This window comes from Brachyistius frenatus, unplaced genomic scaffold (assembly GCF_029030835.1).
Source record: "Brachyistius frenatus isolate BFR_SWC_R1_liver_20210118 unplaced genomic scaffold, ASM2903083v1 Contig_313, whole genome shotgun sequence".
NCBI classification, from domain to species: domain Eukaryota; kingdom Metazoa; phylum Chordata; class Actinopteri; family Embiotocidae; genus Brachyistius; species Brachyistius frenatus.
The window spans coordinates 214,171-237,790 of NW_027210912.1; the positions used below are offsets into that span (position 1 = coordinate 214,171).

The 23,620-nt window shown below is 39.6% G+C and overlaps 1 protein-coding gene across 1 annotated transcript; it reads right to left on the reverse strand.

The window, feature by feature from the left end:
• Positions 1-836: 836 nt before the first annotated feature.
• vax1 (ventral anterior homeobox 1) lies at positions 837-8,744 on the reverse strand. The gene is made up of 3 exons (XM_069723025.1): positions 7,473-8,744; positions 5,796-5,983; positions 837-2,933 (listed from the first exon to the last, which is right to left on the reverse strand). The coding sequence occupies exons 1-3, from the start codon at positions 7,675-7,677 to the stop codon at positions 2,391-2,393; spliced, it is 936 nt and encodes a 311-aa protein (XP_069579126.1). The 5' UTR covers positions 7,678-8,744; the 3' UTR covers positions 837-2,390.
• Positions 8,745-23,620: the final 14,876 nt, after the last annotated feature.

Here is a 23,620-nt window from a genome sequence, read left to right on the forward strand (position 1 = left end):
AAAATAGACTGGTAGTTTCTGCAGGTCTCTCATCAGATGGCAACAACCTCGACCAATTAGGTGGTTGAGGCAACCTGCATGAAAGCAAAACCAGGACAAAAAAAATTAAAACAAATCCCGTGAGACTTGCTGCTGCTCCTAAAGCTTATTGTTGAGTTTATACAGTAACTGAGGGAAATAATTAACGAGAGAATGATAACTGGAGTGAAAGATTTAAGTCAGGAAATCAAAACGAAACTAGAAATATCAGGGGGATTTATAAAAATCTAAATGGAGGTTTTCCCATTCCCATTAGAATTACACCTTTACCAGTGAATTTGATTTTCCTCTCGTTGTAAACCAGTAGCCACGACATTTCAGACAAATATTACATTTCTAACTGAAACAAATGAGCTTGCTGATAATTCACTATTTTGATAATTCATTCATTCTTATTTTTCTTTGAGAACAAATGCCAATAATGATCTAAATCCAACTTCTCCAATGTGAGGATTGGATGTTTTTCTGTGGTTTTACATTTGTAAAAATGTGTTGTTTAGAACATTTTAGCTGTTAAAATTGGTACCGGCATTTTCACAGTTTCTGTAACATCTGTGTATTTTATGAGAGAATAAATGATGATGAAAATAATTACTTGCAGTCGTAATTGAATCTCCTCCGGATTTCTCACTGATCACAATGTCATGACTGCTGGTGCTCGAATCGCTGCTTTTCTACACCTCTTAGTTCACCTGTTAATATTATAAGTTCAACTTTTAAGCACAAGTTCCAGGTCGTTTCACTTCAGTCAAAGAATGAGTTGAAATCAAATTAAGAGCATACACATCAGGCTGGTGTATGAGGTATAACAGTCATGGAATTTATCATAACTTGATTCATAGCAACATGTATGAAAGAAAAATGAAAACACACTTGTCTTTGTCTGCAGCCATATACATAATATATATGCACATTTGTACCACACGTTTCACAAATTTCAAGATATTTCACAACGACAGCACCAAAGAGAATTTGATTGATTCCTCAACCCCTCTAATACATTCATTCATTCATTATTTTCCAGATATACTAATAATCTATTAATTACAGAATTGAATAATTTACAATAAAATAACAATTTTAAGGTACATTTGTCATTTCTAGTACTTTTATACTACAATAATTCCATTCGGGCTCCACATGCATCAATCTGCCAAACTCTTTTCTGAAGGCTGTGAATTCTGAAAATTTTTGCACAAGAACGGTTATTATATCGTCTTATTGATTGAAAGACCTGTTACCTTGTAGTGCTCAACAAAACAAGCAGCTTACTAATGCTGAAAAGCCTTTCTCCCTCTCAGCAGCTCGTGCCTGCGCTCAGCTCCTCTTTGCACAGAATAGAAACTGTACACCAAAACTCTGGGAGCTCACAGTGATATTAAAATCACAGACTAAAAATAAGGAACAGAAAAACGTCAGCTACGAAAATGCCACAAAGTGAAGACTTTTGTAGTAAAATGTCCAAATCTTCACCAAACCATAGAGAAAACAACACGGAACATTTCAACTATCGGACTGAGACAGCAGCTCGTCTGGGTTATGTTTTGGTTCGGTCCAAACTTAATAGAAATCAATTTACAAAAGATCTTTTTGTACGCCGAATCTTTGTGAGGCATCTGCATAAGCAGATAGCATTCACACGTTGAATGTGTTGGCTGTGGCGCTGACACTGGCCTTGCAGTGACCTTCAAACAGAGGCACTTTTTTCCTTCGCGTGGAGAAACGAGCTACGCTCGCTCATTCGTAACGCTGCATTTTAAAACGCTCTAATTGGATCTCACAAAACGCTGCTCAGGTGTTTGACATCTCGCTTTCTTTCTCTACTTCTACTCACTGTGGTGACATGCATCTACCCAACACAATCAAATCATAAAACACAGTTCAGAAAGGTACCGTCACTTTACAAATCCTGTCACCGTCCCCGTGCCTCTCGCTGTACACTGTGTACCACCTCTCCTGCAGTGATTGAGCTCTTCTGGTATGTGGGAGCTGAATTCTCTGGGTGCCTGCTTATATAGTTATTTTGGATTAATGCGACTCAATTAATAGAACTCCACTAAAGAGCCCACAGCACAGTGCTAGAGCACGTCGCTCGAATTCTACCTGTTCAAATCCTGGGTGAACATTTTGTGCAAAATCTCTCCGCTGCCACCCTCGTCTTTGTTAGCTGAGCTTGTGTGGGTCTTTGTTTTCCTGCTTGTACAAGGCGCCAGATGTGCAACTGGAATACATAAACTGCTACAGAATGTGACACAGACAGATGAAAGAACCAAACGGAGACGGTAACCACGGAGAAAACAACCGAACGGTGTCCGGAGGAAACAGGAATCCTTCTGTGTAAAAACAAAGCATCATTCCAGGATCTTCTTGTCCATGGATTCTTTGCCATTGGTCCGTGAATAAGGCTCGAAGGCAGAGGAGCTCAGGTAGCGCGCGGAAAGTTCCTGCAGGTTTCCAGCCAGTGAGCCGGCCATAGAGAGCGGGTTGGAGGAGATGCGGGTGGCCACGCCACTGAGTAAGGAGGGCATGGGGAAGCTGAAGAGGCCGTGAGCCGCTGTGGAGCTCTGCAGGCCCGCCACGGTCCCTGAGCTGGTGACGGCGGGCAGCGGAGGGCTGCCGCCCGCCGTGCCGCTGCTGCCGCTGCTGCTGCTGCTGCTGCTGCTGCCATTGCTGGCCATGGCTATGGAGGGCGGGCGCAGGGCGGGGCCCAGGCTGCCGCTGCCGCAGTGGGGGAGAAGGCCCGGCAGGCCCGGAGGCGTCAGCAGCCGGCCCTGCTCCAGCAGTCTGAGGACGCTGCAGGTCGCCGCCGTCTCCGAAACCACTGAACGCAGCTCCGAGTCCTTCCCCTGGTCCTTCTTCTGCTTGGTGCGCCGGTTCTGGAACCAGACTTTCACCTGGACAGGAACACAGATCACAGAAGCTTGAGGAAAATAGAAATATTTTCTGTATGATTACACATTTGCTTCATGGGACGGGCCACAGATAGAGAAATACATCTAAATATAGCACAGCGGTATAACAGGAAGAAGTCTGCTATAATTCACTTTGTTAAAAGGCCTGTGACCATCGTGGAGTCATAATCGGATAATATCACTACTTATTAGTAATTAGTAATTGCACCATGAACTGTACAATAGTGTGACTTTAAAGATTAGGATGATCGCTCTCGTTGGCAAATCACACACACACACACACACACACACACACACACACACACACACACACACACACACACACACACACACACACACACACACACACACACACACACACTCACACCAGATAATGGCTGTCGGCTGTAAGTGATCAGAAGATGCAGTGATTGTGTTTCGTCGTGGAGGTGAGCGCCGACCGTGACGACCGACAGGAAGTTAATTCAATCAAAACTTGCTCACAGATTTCCGTTCTCATGTAAACGGCTGCTTTACTACCAGAGGTTCTGTTAACGTAAAACTGGCAAAATAACGGTGTGTTTTATTGCTTGTTGATTGTAGTTATTATGCTTCATAGTTGTGGTATAGAAATTATTTATTTACTAAACTTACTAAACAGACTTTTAGGAGGTTTGAGTCACTGCAAATTTCCAGTCTCTGTACCTCCACATTCAAAATGGCCACCATTAACTCTGACTTCAATAACTTGCACCTTCTTTTAATTTAGCACCACTGAGTCTGAAAATGAAGGTTCAACGTCCACAGTTAGAGAATCTCAGAAAGATTAAGAAATCAAAAATGTACAATTTGATTCTTAAAAAAAGAAAAAGAAAAATGCTGCCAGATCTGGTTTTGAGAAAATATCTACAATTGATGAACTGAAAATGTAAAAATGTCCAAACCTCCTGTGTGCACAGTAAATTGAACATTCAGCTGGTTCTGAAGTATGAAACCTTAATAATCATGTTCCCATACATAAGAACTAAATAATAATAATAATAATAATAATAATGCAGTCTTAGTGATACAACTGATTTAACTATGTGCACTAAGCTTATGCTTATTAAATCAGGTTCAGCATGTCCATTTTAAAATATTCAGAGTTCAGTTTCACACAGATTTTAATACATTTCAAAACCCAAAAACAAATACAGGTTTTTCTATAATTGTACCTGTAAGTCTCCAATAAAACACCTGACTGTTTTCACTTGGAACAAAATGTACACGTACCAATCAGCAGCCAGCCTGCAGCCTAGTCCTGCTGCTGGGCCAATCACATTTGAATATTCTTTTCCCATTTTTACTTCAGTAGGTGGTTTAACTCTTTGCAGGCTGTTAACATCCATTTCACATTAAAGAGAAGAAGCCTTTCCGCTCCGTCCAACATAAAAACCGCTCAGAAGGAACATGTGGTTGGTTTTAGAGGCGACATTATCAGACCACCAGATGAAGCTGGCCGCTCAAACAAAGATGATTAGGTGAGCGCATGCAAAAGGCTGTTGTTCCTTAATGCAAGAAGCTCTGAGGGCCAGAGAACAAAATGTTAATGTCACCACGCAGTCATTAAAAGGCGTCTCATGAGCAGACGGTGGAAGAACATCCTGGCTTTGTCCTGCTTCGGGTGGAAAGTGGCTCAGATTAACGTAACATAACCTTTGTCTGAGCAAAATAACCCTTTAGGACTGTTAATTCGTTCAGACTTTGCATGAAAAAAATATAAAACTGAACCTTAAAACATTTAAAATTCTAAACGTTAAAGCAAACAGGAGAGTGAGATTTCCATAGGTGTTATTGAAAGGAAGAGTGTGATGTCATTTTGTGAGGAAAAGGTTGACCTCTTGCAGACTTCCTCTCAAGGTCAGGCTGCTTCAGCCCAACTGAAAGCCAGGAGACATTCACACCAAAGACCGAGCCGAGACATTCACACCAAAGACCGAGCCGAGACATTCACACCAAAGACCGAGCCGAGACATTCACACCAAAGACCGAGCCGAGGGCGGCGATGGCATCATTTTAAAAAGCAAAGATAAACGCAACAATAGCTGAAAGATGCAGCGAGGCTTAAAGAGCCGAGCGGCCGGGCGACGAGCTGAGGAATCTGGTGTCAAACGCAGGTCACCGTCGCGGACACTGTGTGACCCGCTGCTGACACCAAACATATGACATGACGAGGACGTGTGCAGGCAGCTCAGACCAGAACCAACACAGCACCTGGACCGCCACCGCATCACATCTCAAACACCCCAGCTCATTTCATTTACTTTAAAAGGGGGGAATAAAATTGAACCAAAAAATTGGGATTCAAATTTATCAATGCAGCACTCAAATCATCGTGAGCCTGGTTTTTTTTTTTTTTTTTTTTAATGATTCCTTCACAGGTTTGTTCTGCATAATGTTTGTAAAACAGGGCTTTATTTGTTAGTCAGAATCAGCTATGAAACAAAATTCATATTTCTTTGATTAGAAATGTAATTACATATGTGAGTATCTCTTTAAATTACACAGGCAGAGATTGATTGCACCTTTCAAATATACAGCTGCTTATTAAACTGAATCATACATAATTATTTATGTGCCCACAAATTAAATTAATTAATTAGATTATGCAGGTAAATTCATTTTCTTCCTGTGACAAAGAAAGTCTGAATAGATCGTCCATGATCATCTGAAGTCCAAATACAAAGTCATATTTGGTAAAAGACTAAAAAATGTATCACTTTATTTCTATTTCACTTTTCTCCGTCTGCAGAAAAATATCTTCCACTTCACAACAAATGAATTCCTTTTTAATTGTGATAGGAGCTGATGGGAAGAATCGCATACCTGAGTTTCAGACAGGTTGAGCTGCCGGGCCAGTTCTGTCCGCTCCCTCCCGACCACATACTGGCACCTCTGAAACTCCATCTCCAACCGGTACAGCTGCTCGGCCGTGAAGGAGGTGCGGGTTCGCTTGGGCCGGTCCAAATCCAAACCCTTCGGCAGAATGATCTCCCGGATGGAGCCTTTAGCATCTGAGACGAGGAGCACTTCAAATGAAATACTCACAAACAAAGTCATCTAGGTGTGAACAGGTTTTGTATTATTATTATTATTATTATTATTATTATTATTATTATTATTATTATTATTATTGGTGGTAGTAGTAGTAGTAGTAGTAGTAGTAGTAGTAATAGTAGTAATAGTATACGTAACACAGTGGAGATTTTGAGAATTAATAATGATGAGTTCCATTTAAGTGTAACATGATGTACATGGAGCCAAATCCTGTTTAAATCATTTAATACATTAATGAGTTCACAACACTGTAGATTATTAAATTGGAAAATATCAGTCCAGATTAAATACCAGGAACAGAAAACTGAAAATTCAGCAATTTTGTTATTTTGACATAAATTTAAACAATATGTTAAAATGTGTGCACCTAAAAAAAAAGAAAAGATTATTAAATAAACATTAAATAAAAGTGCCTGAATATGTTGTGGTTCCTTTTCCATATTAATGTAATCCAGCACAAAACACAAATTACATCAGTGTGTTGACATTAAAATGTCTGTTAGAATAATAAATCTCATTCCTTCCAGTTTTCTTTTTTTAAGATTTAGGTTTAAATTGAGAATTGTGTCAAATTATTCTGTTGTAAATGCTAAAAGTCCCTGCTGTGCTGCAGGAATTTAATTCATTATTATTTCATTATTTAAAAAAAAAAAAAAAAAAAAAAAAAATCACAAATATGTGGGATGTAAAAAAAAAAAAAATTGACGTCCAATAAAGAATTTGAAGGGGCAACTTTTTTCTAGATTTTAGGCCTCGGTGTCTCATCATACCCTGCGTGACTAATCCTCGGTTTCACCATATTTATAGTTTGTTTTCATACACACTTCGTGTTGGGCCAACACTTCATTAAGGAAATTACGTAAGTTATTATCTGAGCAATTCCCTCTCATACACATCACCACGTATGATTTGTTGACATTAAATATTTCTAAAAACAAACTGTTTTCTGTATTTAAATATGAATGATTGTAATATTTATCACCCTGAAAGTGTAAACCCTGTAGGCATTACCAAACACATATTAAGATTTACACTGCATAATATAAGTCATTTAGTCATTTTAATTATCAGCATTAAAATGTTTTGAATAGTTTAACATTAAGTCTGAAAGGTCTTTTTAATTTTTTCATGGTGGATAATTTAGTTCTGTTACTGTATTGCTGTAAGTGTACAATTCAAACAAACAGAACAAAACAACTCATTATAACTGATTTTTATCTGTTAAATTTAATGTTTAGCAAAATTGCCCTGAAAGAAAAAGATTCTCTGTTCGTATAAACAACCTGTGTGATATTACAAAGGTTCATTTCACAACTTTAAGATTGTCTCATTTATAAGATTCTAAAATGTCGAACAGGAAATGTTTCCTCCGATGAATCCGTACGAGCTCGGAAGTATTGGGAAGAAAAAGTAGGAAAAGAAAAGGAAGGCAGGCAGAAGGCTTACCTCGGACGAGGATCCTGCGGCAGTAGTCGGGGTCGCCGGCGCTCCCTCGGCTCTTCTCGCAGCTGTCCACGGCTCCAGAAGGGGAAAAGGAGTCCTGCTGCTCCTTCAGGAAGCTTTTGGACAAGCTGCCCTGGGAATCCTTCCCCTCCTTTTGTCCATTCTTCAGCACCATCCCTTCCATCTCTTGGTTGTACCTGACCTCCATGCTCAGTTTATCCTCTCAGACCTGCGGCTTGTCCACCTCTTTCTTTTTTTCCTTTGTCAGGTGAAAAACAAAAATGTAGATTACGGAGGACGCGGCGCAGCAGCTGGTCTGGACAGAGTGGGTTTGAGTTTCAAAACAGCACCTTTCAACTGTGCAGAGTCAGATATCTAATGCTTGGTGAAATACTTCCGTCGCCCGACCGAGGAGCCCTATTATCACTGACCAAACTCCCGTGCCCAATGATCATGGACTTCTCAGTGAAACTCAACAGTAATTCAATGCCCCCCTTTCCTCGTTACATAGACATCAGGCTGATAGATGATCTCCAAATAATCAGCCACGGAGGCGCACTCGCTGTTTCGATTGATTACGGTAATTTTGCTGCCTCCACATTTGCGTAACCTCATGAATACACTAAATTGTTTGGGGAAATAGATCAGGTCTTGATGGAGGGGTTTGCTGGTCCCGTCCCCCTCGGTTTGCCTGCTCTCAGCCCAGGGAATCAAGACAAATGATTGGTCTCGTCTCGCAACCGAGCCTTTCTGAACGCACACAATCACAGAGGTACGACTCTCGCAGAGCCCCAAAAAGTTCCCGGGCGCTTCATTCTTCCGTCTGCAGACATTTTCCCTCCGACTTTTCACAGCACACCTGATTGTCGCAGCATGTCGGCGAACTTTGAACCCCTTCTTTCCTTCGGCTCTCTCACCAATCAGCGGATTACTGCAATGTGAGGATCTCGCCGCTACGCTATTGTAGGCGAAAGACACTGGAGGAGAGCCAGAGAGGGAGAGAGAGAGATACGTGGAGAGGAGAACCAACAAATCCACATCCAGCAGAATCTACGGTGCCGATCCGATCTTCTTCCACCGCCGTTGGGTTCAAGTTTCCTGTCGTCCCGCGTTCAGTCAGAGAGCTACGCAGAGCGACCCGGCGAGATCCGAACGCCACATCCTTCAGCATTCAGCATTCAGACTGCTCCAGGAGCCATCTTCAGCTCCCATAATCTTAACCTGCGCGTTGGAAAAAGACAAAAAAGGGGAACAAAACTTGTCATTAGTGCTTCGGCTGCCTCCACTCTCTCTCACACATGCTTACCCCTGCAATGGCCCCTACCGCTCTCCACCGCTCGCCCTCCAGCCCACTACCCACCCACCCAATCACCAACTCTTGGCTATTTTCATTGTCAGTGCAACAATATCTCTGAACACAGCAGTGGCCAGTAATCCAATAAGACCATTGATTAGGCCACAATGATTCAATTCAAACCAGTGGCCCAGTGCAAGGAACATTCTCTGGCCCTTCTTGTCACCTTAGCTGGCCAGAAGCCCTCTTCAAGCTGCCCCCCTCCCTGAGTGCCATTCATGCCTTTATGGGAAACAGAGAGGAAAAGGAGTGAAAGATGGCAATTATCTAATTGGACTATTAACAAACAATTCTGCGAGTGTGGCTGCCCGGCAGCAGTCTCAGGGTGGGTTTAAGGGCTGCATGTTGGACTAACTTTATTCACGCAGTGTTTGGGGGGCTGCTGCTTGAAGTGGGGCAGGATCCATTGTTTGAGGAAGGTAAAAAGGAGGCTAAAAAGGGAGCGACTAAAGGGGACGTGGGCTTCGCAAGCTGTGGTGCAGAGCAGCAGCCTGGGAAATAGATTGAGGACGCAGCGTCTTGGCCTCTCTGCTGCATACAATAGCTGAGGAAGAGAAAAGACCAATGTGTTCAGGACAACCCCAGAAATATCACATACTCAGTGGACAGAAATACTGCATGAATACTTTACAGACGCAGGTCATATCTTTTTAGAACACCAATTTAACTATTAAAGGAATTTCAATGGGTAAATCAGAAAAATGTGAGAAAACATTCCTAATTGCACTTTCCTTGTAAAATAATGAACAAATGTGAATTGTACAAATACCAGAAACAACACACAAATTTATATTTCAGTCTCCACTAATGTGATACTGAGCATTTTCATTTGCAGGTAACAGTTTGAGTATCCTGGATCAGAGCAGATCTGGATGCTAATAACAATATATAACTCCAGAAAATTAAATTGACCATTATAACCAAACAGAAGCCTTTTGGGGGCTCCAAAGAACGTCTTCCAATTTGAATACTTCATGAAATTATGAGTAAAATAAAGGAAAAGCATTGTATTTGGTGACCGTTATGTTGCTCAGTCTGACGGGAGGTGTGCTGGAAGGGTTGACCGGTGGTGTCCAACAGCTACACTTGGTTTGCATGATCTTGTCCATTGTGTTTTCTTAAATCATCTGTCTTTGGAGAAACTGTAGAGTTTTTGGTTTTGTAAAATATAAATGTGGGTGATGTGATTGGTGATGATACATTTAGTCACATGTAGGGGAAGTGCAGGGAGGCGCTGGATAAACCGCCACACTGGGGAATTAGTTGCTTTTTGACCGCAGTATGAAAAGATCATTTTTGTAATTTAGGACTTTAAAGACCTTGATGTATGGACAATATGCAGAAGGATGGAGGCTCATACAAAGTGGCCAGAAAAGTAGGAAATGTTGATTTATTTTGAGGTGACAAGGATTACAAAGAGATTAGAAAGAGATTACTTTCACGCTGAAGTAATCTCAATGAGATTACGTTTGAACTCTTTCCAGAGATATTCATCAGGCTGCAGTCACACAAACGGACCTTTGCCACAGACACAGAACACCTCGACACACTAACAACGTGGGGAACTGATGAAACTCAGGTTAAACTGTTTGGGAAAAACAAACATCACCATGTGAGGAGTAAAAGCGTCACTGCATACCAACATTAAAACATTATTATTATTATTATTATTATTATTATTATTATCCCAAAGGTGGAATATGGTGAAATGTTCCTTTGAGAACTGTTTCCAACAGAAAGCTGGAGAATCTGAGCTGGAGCAGTTCAGAGACACGGTTCTTACGTTTTACTGGCAAAGGAGGTTTGAACGGGAATTAGATAAATTAGATTAATTTGATTAATTTGATAACTTCATAATTTTGATAAATTAGATAATTTCAGCAAATTAGATAAATTAAATAAGTTACTTAAATTAGATGAGTTAGATAAGGTTGGGCACATTATGTTTGTCTGTATTTGTGACTTAGATGAAGATCAAAGGCAGAAAACCAAATCATTCCAAATAGCTTTTACACTTTGTCTGTAAACTACAGACTGGATATAAAACTACAGACTGGATATAAAACCACAGACTGGATATAAAACTACAGACTGGATATAAAACCACAGACTGGATATAAAACTACAGACTGGATATAAAACCACAGACTGGATATAAAACCACAGACTGGATATAAAACTACAGACTGGATATAAAACCACAGACTAGATATAAAACTACAGACTGGATATAAAACTACAGACTGGATATAAAACCACAGACTGGATATAAAACTACAGACTGTTTATAAAAGAGTTCATAGCTTCAGGTCTGTAAAATGGTTCTGATCCAGAAGAGTCTTCAGCTGCAATACCAGCGAGTGCCACTAGAGGTCGGCTCCAAAAAGCCTCCGGCTCCATAGACTCCCATTCAACTTCTCTCATCAAATCCAAAGTGAATAAAATGTGTCCATCAGTTATCTCAGTGTTGTTAGCTAAAGTCACTCCTTCTTCTTAGTTTTCTGGAGGTCCATCTGAAAATAATCCCTCATTCATTAGAAAAGAAGATTCAAGAAGACCTGTTTTTGGGACAGGATTGTGGTGCAGTCAGGTTACAGCTATCGGTGGGCGGGACGTATGATAAAGGTGCATCAGATTAGATTGATAGCAGGTGAGTGAAGGTGAACATACAATACTGAAGTATTGATCACTGGATGTGTCTGCACACAATATCACTGCACTACAATAGAAACATGGCACAGCTTCCAAAACATGCTGTTATACATGATCACACCACCATACCAAGAAAAACACACGGGCTCTGCAGAGACCTCTGCTGTTGTTGCAGACATGTCAAATTCTAATCTTTAGGTCATTTTTAAAGTTACATTTCCTATTGTTATATTTCCTTTATTTCCTCTATACTTCCTCACAGTAAGAGACCAGCATCACTATCTTTACAGTAAATTGGTGTCATTTCTTAGAACTTACCAGGCTGTTCTAGATGTTCTATTATTAAGAGATATTAATTATGTAATATTACAATTATACAAAAAGTTACCAACTAAAGTTTTAGTTTTTAGTTTTAAAATATATAATCTAAATGTGCTCATATTGTGGAGCAATTCCCTCTCTAAATATCCAACTTTTTGTTAGCCTGATCTCCGTTTCCAGGGCAACATATGGGCTATGACTAACAGCTGGAAAACAATCAGTCGCATCAGTAGACTCTTATGTAACGTATGTAATGTTTCCTATTCCAGGAAGTAGTCGGACCCTTAGCAACCACCTAGCAACAGAGAGGATTTCTAGTCTCCAACTGAATAAATACAGACCATAGAAACACTAAACTGATCAGCTAGTTCAGTCTGGTTGGAACAAAGATATCTGAGGAACAAAGATATCTGATGAACAAAGATATCTGATGAACAAAGATATCTGATGAACTAATATATCTGATGAACTAAGATATCTGATGAACAAAGATATCTGAGGAACAAAGATATCTGATGAACAAAGATATCAATGAACAAAAATATCTGATGAACAAAGATATCTGAAAAACAAAGATATCTGATGAACAAAGATATCTGATGAACAAAGATATCTGATGAACTAATATATCTGATGAACTAAGATATCTGATGAACAAAGATATCTGAGGAACAAAGATATCTGATGAACAGAGATATCTGATGAACTAAGATATCAATGAACAAAAATATCTGATGAACAAAGATATCTGATGAACAAAGATATCTGATGAATAAAGATATCTGGTGAACAAAGATATCTGATGAACAAAGATATCTGATGAACAAAGATATCTGATGAACAAAGATATCTGATGAACAAAGATATCCATGGACTCATGTGTTTTTAACATTTTAGCTCCGTGTCATGTGTTCAAACCAAACCGGTCCAGCTAGCCTCCTCTAGGATTGTAAGTGCGTGACTATCCGTGGTGTTACGGTACGGGTGCTCGGAGCGACCAAAAAGGACCAAAAGAGACCCGACTTCACCAAATGGGTCATTTAATAGAACTATAACAAGTAGAAACTACATTATATTACTTATTAGATTAAATTCAACTCCAATTATTCACCTTAGAGACCCCTACCTGGTCTATGCTTCGACATGATGTATATGTGAGCTAAAAAAAAATACTTTATCTGCTTTATCAATTCATTAAGTATAATCAATCAACAGGTGAAGATTGTTCAAGTTTAAACAAATATACTGTTCTTAATTTTTTTCCCACTTGTTGATGCAGTACACAAAAAAATCGAGTTATCATCAAATAAAAGTTGATGTTTTGGAAAGCTTAAAAAAAAAAAATCAAAAGTGGGCCCAACACGTAGCTTTGCGGAACTCCAGAAGACCCTTTATATTGAAGTAATTAGTTTAATCATACTGTTGGCCGTTCTCAAGTTGACTTAACTTAAACTTAAACACAATGTTGAACCCTTCAAATGATTTTCAAATTCAGGGTCAGTAGTATTGAATCTTTTTTTTAGGATGAAGACAAAGCAATCCACTGTATATTCATTATATTCTATTACAGCTGATAGCTCTTCTGTAAGTTTAAAAATGATATTACTATTCACGGGGAATCAGCTCATGTATGACATAATGACATTATACAAACAGCACCTGTAAGAGATTAGATGCAGAAATTATTTTTTTCCCCCAAACCAAGTAGCCTTCATCCTGTTGGAGCTGAAGTTCAACGTACTGATGCCTCAAATTCTGTTCCAGCCACTCAAACCGGATAATTAAATATCTAAATCTCCATAATGTAATATACTCACAAATTGCACTGCAGTACGACACATCGGTGTTTGACCAAACGTTGGTGAATCCAGCTGATGTGTGGCAGCTGTCATCAATTTAATAAAATCACATCAGACCGCCTGGCAGGAATTTTCTGATTTTGAATATACATTTCTTCATGTGTGTCTTTTTATAATAATCTGAGTCTTTACTATGTAGAGTGGCTGGGGATGACTTATGTTGTGGTTTAGCTCTATATAAATAAATTTGAATTGTATCCTCACCATTACAGTCACCGTTTTTACACAACCGGCTTCATCACCATCTGAAAGGCTGGACTCTTACTTGTGCTGCAATGTGACCAGTTTTCATTATTTTAACATTGCGGTTTCCTTTGAGAGTATTCAAAGTCTGGTTGGAAATAAATGTGTCCTGGGAAATCAAATCAAACCCAGAACTGTTTAGGATGGTCGGACAGAATGAAAGGGGGTAATTTTTCTCCTTATTTCTAGACAGGAAATAGTTACTTTTGTCATGAGTCCTGCTCAGATGCCAACATCCTCTAAAATAGGTGTTTCCTGGTACAGCCCTGATTCTCCGGACCGAGCCGATCACATACACCCAACAGGAAATCATCCGTGTCAGATGCGTTCTCACCTGCAAGAAATCACCAGTTTGCTTTCTCACCTGGGTATCGCGTGCATGACACAAAAGTAGGCTGCAGAAATAGCAGTATTTTATTTACACTCATGTTTTCAGTCTCTTGCTGTTTCTGATGTTGGTTCTGGCCCCAAACGTGAACATTTCTGGAACGTCATTGTCGGTCCAATTTCTACATTTTGGCTGCTGCAAATGACTCTTCCTGTTCACCGCCACCCAGATATTTGCATTAGTCCGGTTCCACACAGTCACCTGATATTAAACGACTCCGACATGCCCACTCGCTCGCTCTGAATTCTTCGGACGACGACCCGGTCTATCGTCTCAGCCGGACGTTACACTGACTTTGTGCTACGGAGCTGTGAAGCGTGTTTGGCGTTGGGTCTGCGACCCTTCTGGGTAACACCAGACCAGTTCAGCTTTTCAGTGAAAGCACAATGTGACCGTGGAACACAGAGTTAAACAGTAACACAAACAGGACAAACCACGCTCTGCCTATAGTTGTATTAAAGCCTGCTGTAATTGCTATAAGTTGTCTGTCAGTGGTCCTGTGAGTAGGACCCAGGGCTGCTCGGCACTTTGTGGCAAAGCCTTTTAGCTTGTCTAATACAAGGTGGGTTGCTGGGAGAGTGCAGGCCTTGGAGAGCCCTGATGTCTGAGCGACAACATGGGAACTCAGGATGAATGGTTATATTCAAAGCTCTGCTTTACGTTTACAAATGTGGTGATTATGTTCCTCAGTGAGGGAGCAAGCTGTTCTTGAACCCTCCAAATAAAGAGCTTGTTTCCGTCTATGACAGAGAGCTACGCTGGCAGCTGAGCTCAAAAATGGTTGAGCGCTGTTTTCACTGCAAGTGTGGAATTTTTATCCTGCTTTTTTCCCCCCTTTGGTTGAAAATCCTTGGTGCCTTATAAATACTGAGAGCTTCCAGTTACGGATGGTGTTGTGAAAACAAACCTCCCGACCAATTAAGCTTCATCGGAGCTGTTGAAGTTTACACGTTGGGCTTTAACTTTGAGCAGTTTTGACAACTGAGCTAATAATTGGGATTAATTGTGTGTGTTGGTTTGTGGTGTTGGGACCCTGTGTTCTCAGGCCAGTGACAACTCTATTGTTAATGGGTACTGAGGGCTTCAACATAATCTTCTCAGCTAATGTGCAACAGACGGGGCACAGCTAGGTTAACTGAGAGGAGGTGGCATTTTGCAGCTGAATGAATATATCTACATTGAAAAGAAAAAAAGAAAAACGGTGACAGATAAGATGAAGCTGGAGTTTTTTTTAATTCATTTTCATGAAGTCAAAAACCAACAATGAAGCAATTGCACCAAATATGGATCCAACTGCTGAAAATAGAGCTGAATTCAGGACTGTTTGTTTTGGTGAGAGAAAAGTGGCTGTTTGGGTTCATGGACTGTTTGGACAGTAGAGAACTACTGAAGCCTCTGATATGGACGTGTGCTGATATCTGATGATATGGAAGGTAGCTAATTGTGTTGTTTTCACTCCACAGTCGTTTGTTTTCTGCAGGCATTGTCTACAACGGGCTGTCAACCAGATGATTGACTGGTTCTCTCCTTCACTGCTACCATTCCTTACACTCATTTGCATGTGTTGAGTCTGTTTAATATCTGTGTGAAACAGCAGGTTTTCAAGGTGCGTGGAGCGACATCATCGTCTGCCTTCCTGCCAGCAGCTCGGCTCAACGATGTTCCAGTCCATGTTTTGCAGGTTTAAATCTTGTAAGAAAAACCGTTTGATATTTGCAATGTTGCCGCAATTCATTTAGTAATAAGTCATCTTATTATATGATGGTGTGGAATAAAGACATCTTGTGAATGTAGTTGGAAAAGTGACTAATGTATAGCTCAGAGGTTATTTGTATTCATGGCACTATGTGTAATTTTGGCACTTTAAAGACAGAAAATATCTCAGCGCTGTTATACTAATATGCTGTTGACGTACCAGACAGCCTAAAACCTGCAACAAAGCCTCAGCAGTAATTGATTTTTTTCTGTACATTCTCTGTGAGTAGTTTTAGATAACACTCTTTTGTCCCACCGACAGCGGGCCTTGCTGTAGTAATTGTCACAGGTGTAATTTGAGCAGTTCCTTTGTATGTCTGCAACAGTTACATCCCCTTTGTCAGTGTGCATCCAGACTGAAGCATGAGGGGAACAATAGAAAGCATCATAAAAGCTTTGAAAATAAATCATGTTTTTTTAATCTTAGCCTCTCTCCCCACTCAGCCCACCATTTCTCACAACACAGATGGATTTTTTTTTTTTTCTTTTTTCTATATTGTGAAAAATCTTTTGGGAGTGTTTGGAAACACGACCGTTTTGACTGTGAGGCTGCGCTGCTCTGTTTAACCTCATCTTAACTGTAAAGGCTGATAAAGAAATGCATCAGATTGTTGCTGCAGCGCTGGAGGAGCCTTCAGCAGCGTGTTGGCAGGGAGGACCTGTTCGATGGTGCTGGGAGGCCTTGTTCTCCATCACTCAGGGTTTCAAAGGATTTCTCTCTCAGTCCCCAAGACAAGCTCACAGAGGAAGAGCATCGAATGAGACCGTTCTACAGAGATACTTATACGTATTAATAATTAAAGGATAGGAGTTATTTCTTTTTCAAATTGTCAACAGCTCAAAACCCAACAAAACATTAGTCTAACTCAGTACTTGTAACTTTACCACCCCGTCAGAGCTCTGAGCCCGTTGGGTCCTACTGTCATGGAGTAATTAAAAAGGGTCAACAATAGTTTTACATATATTAAAAAAAAGATTTGATACTTTTCATTAAACAGGAGAAAATGGAGCATTTGTTGGATTAGTCCACGTTAGTTGCTGTGCAGCAAATAAACTTCATATGTGCTCACGGCAAAATATTTTAATTCATTAATGCTGTAATATTGTTATAAAACTAGGGCATGACAACCTGAGAGTACACAAAGATTAGAAACCACTGATGTTACTTTTAACACGACACTATGAGCCACTGGCTTTTAGTAAATTGCACACATTTTATGTATTTACAACAGGACAACAATTACAATATTAAGAATTAGGACTAAACTTGGATAAAGAATAACAATGAAGACAATGAGATGTGCCACAAAGACCTGGTGGCTTCACGAACAACTGAACTACAACAGCAAATACAGTTCGAAGGAAACAACAAACTGAATGAAGTTTTATATCAACGTGGGGAATAAATGTTTTAAACTAACACGACACAAATAAATAAAAAAATGGATGTCAACACAAACTGAGTTTTATTTTTACAATGAAAGCGCAAGATAGATAGATAATAGATACTAGATAGATAGATAGATAGATAGATAGATAGATAGATAGATAGATAGATAGATAGATAGATAGATAGATAGATAGATAGATAGATAGATAGATAGATAGATAGATAGATAGATAGATAGATAGATAGATAGATAGATAGATAGGTAGGTAGGTAGGTAGGTAGGTAGGTAGGTAGGTAGGTAGGTAGGTAGGTAGGTAGGTAGGTAGGTAGGTAGGTAGGTAGGTAGATAGATAGATAGATAGATAGATAGATAGATAGATAGATAGATAGATAGATAGATAGATAGATAGATAGATAGATAGATAGATAGATAGATAGATAGATAGATAGATAGATAGATAGATAGATAGATAGATAGATAGATAGATAGATAGATAGATAGATAGATAGATAGATAGATAGATAGATAGATAGATAGATAGATAGATAGATAGATAGATAGATAGATAGATAGATAGATAGATAGATAGATAGATAGATAGATAGATAGATAGATAGATAGATAGATAGATAGATAATAGATAGATATACTTTCCTGATTCCACAAGGGGAAATCATAACTATATATCCATATAAAGTATTTCAGGCTGGTCTAAATCCCCTGTTGCTGGTGTGTTGGATGATAACGATGGTCCCCAGTGGAGCGCCTGGTTCAAAGCCTTTGTAATTAGTTCTCTGTCTTCCTCTCACTGCTAAACACCAAGCGAGTGTCTTTGCTGGTTTCAGACCAACGCCGTCGGTGTCCTCCCGTCCACCTCGTGTTGTTTGTAGAGAAAGCACTTGTGAGCACCCACGGGTGAGTTGGTGTTGAAACTAGGCGTGGACGGGCACACTTTCACGTTTAAGACCAGGCTGATGCTCATCAATCAATCACTTTCCACTCAAGATAGCAACAATGCACCTCATTTCAAACCAACACACTAATGGCCACGAGTACATCAGCTAATTAAACAACGTGGGAACTGAAGCTAGCGGCCTGCAACCAGCAACAACACATGCATGGCTCGGTACAGAGTGTACAACCTTTAAACTGTGCTCTGCTGTACGCTGGAGGAAACAGACTTGTTCTACAATATCCACCTGACTGACATTAGCATTTCTCTGCTTTTTACAGTTGTGTTTAGAAGCTTAATTAATCGATGTTGGGCAAAGATTGTCGTCGATACAGAATACGTCCACAGTGACTTCAGATTCAAAGTTTTTACTTCCATTGAATTGAAACCTCTGAACTTTACGTGAAGGGCTTCTGTTGTCTGAACTTAAAGACAGGAGTGTGAACGTGCCTGCCAGCCTCTGGTATGACAGCTGTGTGGTTTGTAGACCAACTCAACCTCATCCTGCTGACTGCTGCAGTTTATAAATGCGGTGCATCGTTCATTAGAAATAGAATGGCTGTGAACATGATCGAGTGAACCGAACTCAGAAAACAATTTAATTGTAAAGGCATGTAATTTCTAAAACACAGAGTTGACGACATGCATAAAAGAAGCAAAGCTCAAAGGGCATCATTCAGCCGGAGGGAGAAAAGATAGGACGTACTGAAAGAGGAGGATTCAGTTAAGTGGTGACAGCACATGATGTATGAAAACAGTCAGAAGAAAAGACAGATGAATGGAGGAAGCATCCACAGTGGTTGAGAGCCCTCTGCTGTTCTGAGAAACAAGGTCCTGTCTGCATACAGGAAGCTCCCCGAACATCTACTGCTCGCTGCTCGTCTTTAAGTAGGGAGGTGCTGCATGGCTACAGCTAGCACAGCTGCAACTGGGCCAATATAATGAATGACAGAAAGCCAGAGACCATGCAACATAAACAGAGCCACAGGCAAACAGCTTCAACAGCCACAGTGGCACGTTGTACACTCAAGTGTGGAAGTGTGTGTGCAAGATCAGGAGATGGAGGCACAAATACTGACACTGCAGCATCACATCAATCACCAGAGCTCCAAACATGACCACCTTTCTCCCGTTATATCGGTCAATCATTTCCCTGCACACATTCAACATCAAAGCAGGGCGATCGGTGAAGCTATACAGCAGCACGTCGTCACGGAACAAAACCGAGCAGTCACATTCAGGCAGCACTGAATACCTGGATGATTAAATGAGGTATGAAAAGAATTTAGCCCTTCATTTGTCCCGTTTTTGTCTTTTTCAATTGCAGCAACTTCTTTGCGAGGCGCATCAATCAGGACTTTAAGTGTGTGCGGCAGGATTTCGGGGCTGAAAAGGAATCAAATGTGAAGAAAAGGTGAAGGCAAGCGGCATCAGCGGTCGCCAACAACTTTGACTCTGGCTGTAAAACGTATATCACATGTGTTTTCCTTTAAAGCAACGCATCCTTTATCTGAAAGAAAAAGTGTTTACACATTTTAAAAGTCATTCAGTCTTATCTCATCAAAACACACTTATCATTTCACTTCTGCCTCATCAAAAATGTCCTTGAAGCTTCATTAACTTTCAGTATGAAAAGAAAAAAGTGTTTTTGCAGATGTGCTGAGCCATTGTGTAAATCACATCTAAGTACCTCTTGACACATATTTCTCATTAAGACTATGCACTTAGGTATGATCCCAAAAGTTTAGAGCTGGTAGCTCATGTTCTTTCTCTTCATGAAGGCGGTCGTTCTTATGATCTAAATAACTATCTCCTGATCTAAAAGCTACTCTATCAAACAACTATTTCAGAATCCCTAATTAACAGTCTAACGTGGGTGAATTCCTGAACGACTGGTATTCTGAAGCTTCAGCTTATTTTCATTGCTTTGCATCTTTGGAAATTATTGCCGTCATGATTCTGAGGTTGTTTGATTCAATGAGGTTTTTTTTTTTTTTTTAATCTAATTTTTAATGAATTAAATAACTAAAAAGACCAAGCTAGTCGAGAATTGCTTTTCTATGCAGCTGTTGCAATCAATTCTAATTTGCCATCATTCATCCTCATAACGTCCATATATCAGTGTTAGCTGTGATGCATCGTGGTAAAACCTTTCTTAACTTACAATCCACAATGGTACAATAAACTTTATTGACCAATGTGGGTTTGTCTTTGACTACTTTTATATATTACTGAAATATAAATCACTCTTTGGTTTCAGCATTCTCTTATTTATATTGTGGTTCTGTATAAAGAACTTTCTCTTCCATTTCCCAATAGACTGATTTTAACATGTTTAATTCTGACCAGAAAATATTCATGATCAATAAGTTGATGCATAAAAACATAATCAGCAACAATTTCCACAATAGGTTATCAAACCGTTTCACTTTTAGGTTTTTGAAAGTGAGGGAAGAATCACATCAGTCACATTTAACAATGTTTTCCTTTGGTTGGGAATTTTTGCTTTTTTTTCTGACATTTTATTGTCTACAAAATTAATAAATACATAATCTATAGGTCAGTGAATAATTGTTACTTACAGCCCCATCTCCATAATAATAGGTTCCTTTATTGTGTATACAGTATGTAGTTAGTAGGAGCAAAATATAACCCATAAAACCACAACGTTTAGCAGTAGTGACAGTAGTGGTCTTTGCATGAATATTTATTCTGACAATATGGCAAAATGTTATAAGATATTTAATTGGTTTGATTTGATGAGTGATACGTCAGTCTGTCAGCAGTGATGTACCTCTAATGTTTATAACAGTCACATTGTTATAAACATAGTACCATAGTATCCCCAGCAAGAATTTTTTTTTTTTTAATTATGTGAGTACACGTTTATGTTGTTAATAAATTTCATTAAGAACTAAAATCATGTCATTAATTGGCTTTTTTTTCCATTATATTTATTCACATAAATGTCCACTTGTGTTTTTATAATATTGAAAAGTTATCTCCTTAAGTTCTGGGTCAGAGACCTCGTCACACGGCCGGCATATAATTCTGGGTGGAGAAATACGATTGAATTTTGACTGTTTTTATTGATATAACTTTTTTTCTTTTAAGCTTGAAGAACCATCAGTGAGGACATGAAATCAGTGTCAGCTGTCGTGGTGGCCTTGACTCCATGAGACCTCAAATGTGTCCCGATATATAGTTAAAAGTTAAAACAGACTCAGACTCCCTGAAAACAACATAAATTCAGAGATTTGCTCACCTGAAGCAGAAACCCGGTGCTTCGCTACAGCGTTAAATATTTCTTCCCATCTAACTTGCCAAGTGATCAGTGAACATCTAGTTTGAATTTTAATGTAATTATATTCTGATTTGCTATTGTTCCAGTCCATAATCAAAAGGCCAATTCATCATTAGAAATTATGATGCTGGAATAACTGTCAGTCAAAGATTTGCATGTAAAGCCTGGGTTCAGGTGCCAGGGCCATTAGACTCAAGCCTGTGGGACACTGGAATCACATCACTGGGCAGTTTGGTCTCAGCTCTGTTTGAGATGCGACTGTTGAGCCTGTGGGGCCACCATGTGGCTTCTGAAGGTAGTGCAGCCTCGGTCGGTCAAAGGGCCACAGCTATGTGAGGAGATAGGTTGCTGCAGTGGTGGAGGACTGGCTGAGCGGGTCGGGCTCATTTAAAAGAGCTGCATATGCCTCGCATACAACGCTGCAGCCCTGACGACTGTAAATTGCCTTTATGTACAGTTGAGTGTTTTGTTTTTTTTCTTATATGCTTTGAAGGAAACATTATTCTGTGTTTACTCAATGGTTTTCTTCTGGCAGTGGTGCTTTTATATGTGCGTCAATGATCTGGTGCTTTATTTATGGAAATTGGTGGTGTAATCGTTTAAATTGACCTTTCAACCATTATAGATAGGGTTGTTAACGTTCATTCATTTTTAGGGAGCTTTTATAAAGGTAGTGCTCTGGAGGCACATATAGAATACATGTCAAAGAAGGAAATTACTTTTAATGCTATTTTTATTAAATACAAACAGAAATAGATTACATCAACATACACATAAAAACTATCAACGCTATCACTACGTTATACTCTACATCTCCATGCCTGCAGACGTTCTAACATTCAAATGTAATTTAACTCAGAAGATCTGTGCAGGACACCAATCCACATGATCTGTTTGTGCATCCTTTGTGCATGATTGTGTAAGCAAAATAAAAAACATTAAAAAAAACAAAAACGTTTTTTTAAGCACGAGCTCTGGCAACCAAATAAATTATTCTGAAGTGGGGTTTTTTGTGTGGGTTTTTTTTATCACATTTATTCCAACAAAATATTTTCTTTTGTTTCAATGAAATTCAAGTTATGAGCGTCATGTCATTTAAATAATATGTACTAACTTAAAAAATAATGGAGCATGGATGTTTATCTTTCTTGCACAACTGCGCAGAACTGCTGTACAAACAAAGGAGATGATTTTGGAAATACATGTTGCACTGTGCTACAAAATCTTAATATAGAATTTCTCAAAAATGGTTTGAGCTAAAAAATTTATTTTTTGTGCACAAACATGCACAAATGAATTAAAGTGTGATTTGTATCCTGATCAGGTGGGGTGCCAGACTCATTGAGGTGCAACGTTTACACAAGGTTCCGTTCTATTTATCACTGATGGCCATAATTCTGAACAGTTGTACCATCTGATGAGTAGATGCCCAGCCAGGAGTACTCAATGTGAAATGAGAAAGTACTACAACACAGTGCTGAGCTGACAAATAACAGCCAGGATTAACAAGCATTCAGTTTGGCTTGTTTTAACCTCTGTATGGGCATTGAGAAACATCCATGCATCCATTATCTATACCCGCCTTATCCTGAACAGGGTCACGGGGGCGGAGCCTATCCCAGCTGACACCCTGGACATTCATTTTGTTTTTTTAATCACTTCTGCAGCTTCTACTATATTTCTACTGCCTTTGCCAAAGAAGATCAGAAGAAATAGACGAGTCTCAGTGAAAAACGTCCTAATAGGAGAGTCGAGGTACTCGCAGCTCTCCCGTATCACCATATATGTGGGACTGCTAAATGGTGACCTCCCTGGGTGGCCATGCGTGGATTTGTAAAGTCCCCTGTTGTTGTCGTTTTTTAGTTTTTGAGTAAGGCAGAAAGAGATCAAAAGTTGTTCCAGTCTGGATGGATGTTAGATATACTATGTGTA